This window comes from Austrofundulus limnaeus, unplaced genomic scaffold (genome assembly GCF_001266775.1).
Source record: "Austrofundulus limnaeus strain Quisiro unplaced genomic scaffold, Austrofundulus_limnaeus-1.0 Scaffold277, whole genome shotgun sequence".
In the NCBI taxonomy this organism is placed as follows: Eukaryota; Metazoa; Chordata; class Actinopteri; order Cyprinodontiformes; family Rivulidae; genus Austrofundulus; species Austrofundulus limnaeus.
The window spans coordinates 94,592-97,469 of NW_013952679.1; the positions used below are offsets into that span (position 1 = coordinate 94,592).

General features: G+C 36.5%; 1 protein-coding gene across 1 annotated transcript in view; it reads left to right on the top strand.

The window, feature by feature from the left end:
* The window catches only part of focad (focadhesin), a gene marked incomplete at its 5' end in the record, with an annotated part of 114,289 nt that overhangs the window by 9,096 nt on the left and 102,315 nt on the right, over positions 1-2,878 (top strand). The window contains 1 exon segment of the mRNA XM_014021068.1: positions 2,155-2,226. Within this exon segment, the coding sequence (XP_013876522.1) occupies positions 2,170-2,226 (57 nt within the window).

Consider the following 2,878-nt stretch of genomic DNA (forward strand, 5'->3'; position numbering starts at 1 on the left):
CAGAGGTCTATAAAGTACTTGAAAAAGATAATAAAGTAAAAGTGAAATTACATGAACAGAAAATGACTTTGGTAAAAATAAATTTCACTGATGAGAAAACTACTCGAGTAAAGCAAAAAGAAAAAATGAGTAGGTCCTCTGGATGGGTTCTTCTTTAGTGAAACGTTTCGTCTCGTCCAAGAGACTTCTTCAGTCTGATGAGTTTCAGGTGAACTCAGCCTTAAAAGTACTGCCTCCACATGGTGGACAAAGAGGTCAGTCACATGCAAAAGAGGGCCATCGCTTACTCTTTCAGCGGTCACTCTTTCAGGGATGAAGATGTTTTCATCCTTGATAGAGAGGAACGTTGGTTTGAGAGAGGAGTAAAAGAAGGCATCTTTGTGAAGAAAAAAACATGCACCATTAAACAGAGGTGGAGGCCTTCATGTCCAGTTGTCCTCCTCCTACAAAGCTGTTATTGCAAGTATGACTCAGCCCCCTGTGAGCAAAAGGTGTGAATCAGGGCCCCAACGATAACCAACACAAAGAGGGAAAAAACAAAAACAAGGGGACTTTGAGCCCCGCCTGCATTCACTACGTACACATAACACGACACCTAAGAACCACAGCATTCAAACCAATAAGCCAGGTGATGGGGCACATGACCCTCTATTAACAATAGAGCTAATCAAGTCTATTGTTAGGCGATGGTCCTCTTTTGCATGTGACTGACCTCTTTGTCCACCATGTGGAGGCAGTGCTTTTAAGGCTGAGTTCACCTGAAACTCATCAGACTGAAGAAGTCTCTTGGAGGAGAGACGAAACGTTTCACTAAAGAAGAACCCGTCCAGAGGACCTACTTATTTTTTCTTTTTGATTTTTCTACCTGGATTACTGAGATGCATCAGGATACTCAATTAAAAGTCATAAAACTGTTTCCTGGGGGGAAGTAAAATAACTTTTACACACTCTCTATGAAATAAACTTTTCTATGTACTGAACCAAACTGGTTCCACTAAGCCAGGTTGAGTAAACTGAGCAGTATGTATATTCTTTGCTCAATTTACTCAATAGGCTTAGTGCAGCCAGCTGACATGACTTKGTTGAGTAAATTCAACATTTCATTTYTTAGAGTGCAGAAACATCTTCTTTCATGATGATTTCAAACAGATTTAATTTTGTAATGAGTAACTAGGTGTTACATTTTAAAGTAAAGAAGTAAAATTATCATTTTTAGCTTTAAAATGGGATGAAATAAAAGTAAAAGTAGCTATTTAAAAAATATTGGTGAAATTACAAATCCTCAAAAAAAAACTACTTAGTTACTGTTATGAAGTAAATGTACTTAGTTACTATAAACCTCTGCGTATGCGGCCGACAAATGAGCACTCATGAGGATGCGGCCCATGAATTGAGACACAACCAGTGTAAGACTAGTAGGCGATTTAAAATAGATTTGAAATTGCAAGAATATTTACAAGTTTTCTGTCAGATTATCTAAGAGTTCTAAAGTCTGATGGACAGATTTGGACAAGCATGGCTTTCAAACCTGGACCTGTGTTTTTTTTTTGTTTTTTTTTGAAGAGCAAATGCATCTAGACCAGACCCGTTCAGACCTGATTACTCGGTGTCTTCAGTGGTCACATTTATACTCCCCACATGTTGGGCAGTTTCACGTTTCCACCACCTGGTTTCATAAAGTGACCTCATTTGGTCTTACTGTTCAAGATGTTTTATGAGACATCTTCTGTGTTTTGACTGACTGTTGGCTGCTCTGGCAACTGCTTGATAACACTGTTATCTCCACTCAGGATGCCACAACTTATGTCCTTAGTTCTTGTTCTAGACGTGCCGGCTTCTTACAATTCAGATTAGTTACATCCCAATTGCTCATCATTCCTTCAGGTGCTGGTCATAAAATTAGAATATCCTGAAAATATTGGTTTATTTCAGTAATTCAATTCAAAAAGTAAAACTTTTATAATCATTTATTACACACAGACTGAAATATATAAAAAAAAATTTAATTTTGATGATTATAACCAACAACTTAACGAAATTTTTGACCAACACCTGTACTTTATTTTTCAGTGAGTGTGTTTATAGTAAACCATTGCTGTTTATTTTTATGTTAGATTACTAGTATATTGTAACAGAAATGTTTTCTGTGTTCAGGTGTGAGATGCAGTCATGACCGAGAGTTTGAAAACCCGGTTTGATTTCTCCAGCCCCATCATACAAGCCCAGGTATGCTGATTGTTCACACAGTGTTATGTTGTACATTTCTGTTTGTGGGATTTTGTCAAATATTAGCTCAGTCTCTTAGAATGTTACAAGTCTGTGTTTTATCAGAGATCATGGTTAGGGAAGCCATAAGATAATTCTGTGTGTTCCTTTAGAACTAAAAACCAGAGGGTCTACATCAGTCCTGTTAGTGTTTGATCTAACAGCTCTAATGGGACTGATGTAAGTCTGCACTGTTCTGATTGGTTTGTGAGGAGATGTAAATCAGGAGGATGAAGAGATCCAAATGATGGAAAATGTCTGGCAGTCATGTTCAAAGTCTGATTCAAAAGTCAGGAATTAGATTTGTTTGATACATTCACTCATCACCACCTAAAGCAAAAATATAAAACAGATTTTTGTTCAGAATACTGTGGAAATGTTACCATTAAACAGTTCAAATCTTCAAGGCCAAAAATGAAAAATTTCATAAGAACTCTTCAGAATCTCAGAGAGCAACGATTGAGGTAGAAATGAACAGACAATTGTTAAAACTTTGGTTAAACTGTAGAAATTAGAAGCCTTGAAATAAAATAAAAGAGTTAGTTTGGTTTCAACAAATTGATACAGTGAAAAATTATCTTTTTAAAAGAAAATATGCTGATTTTTAGCTTAA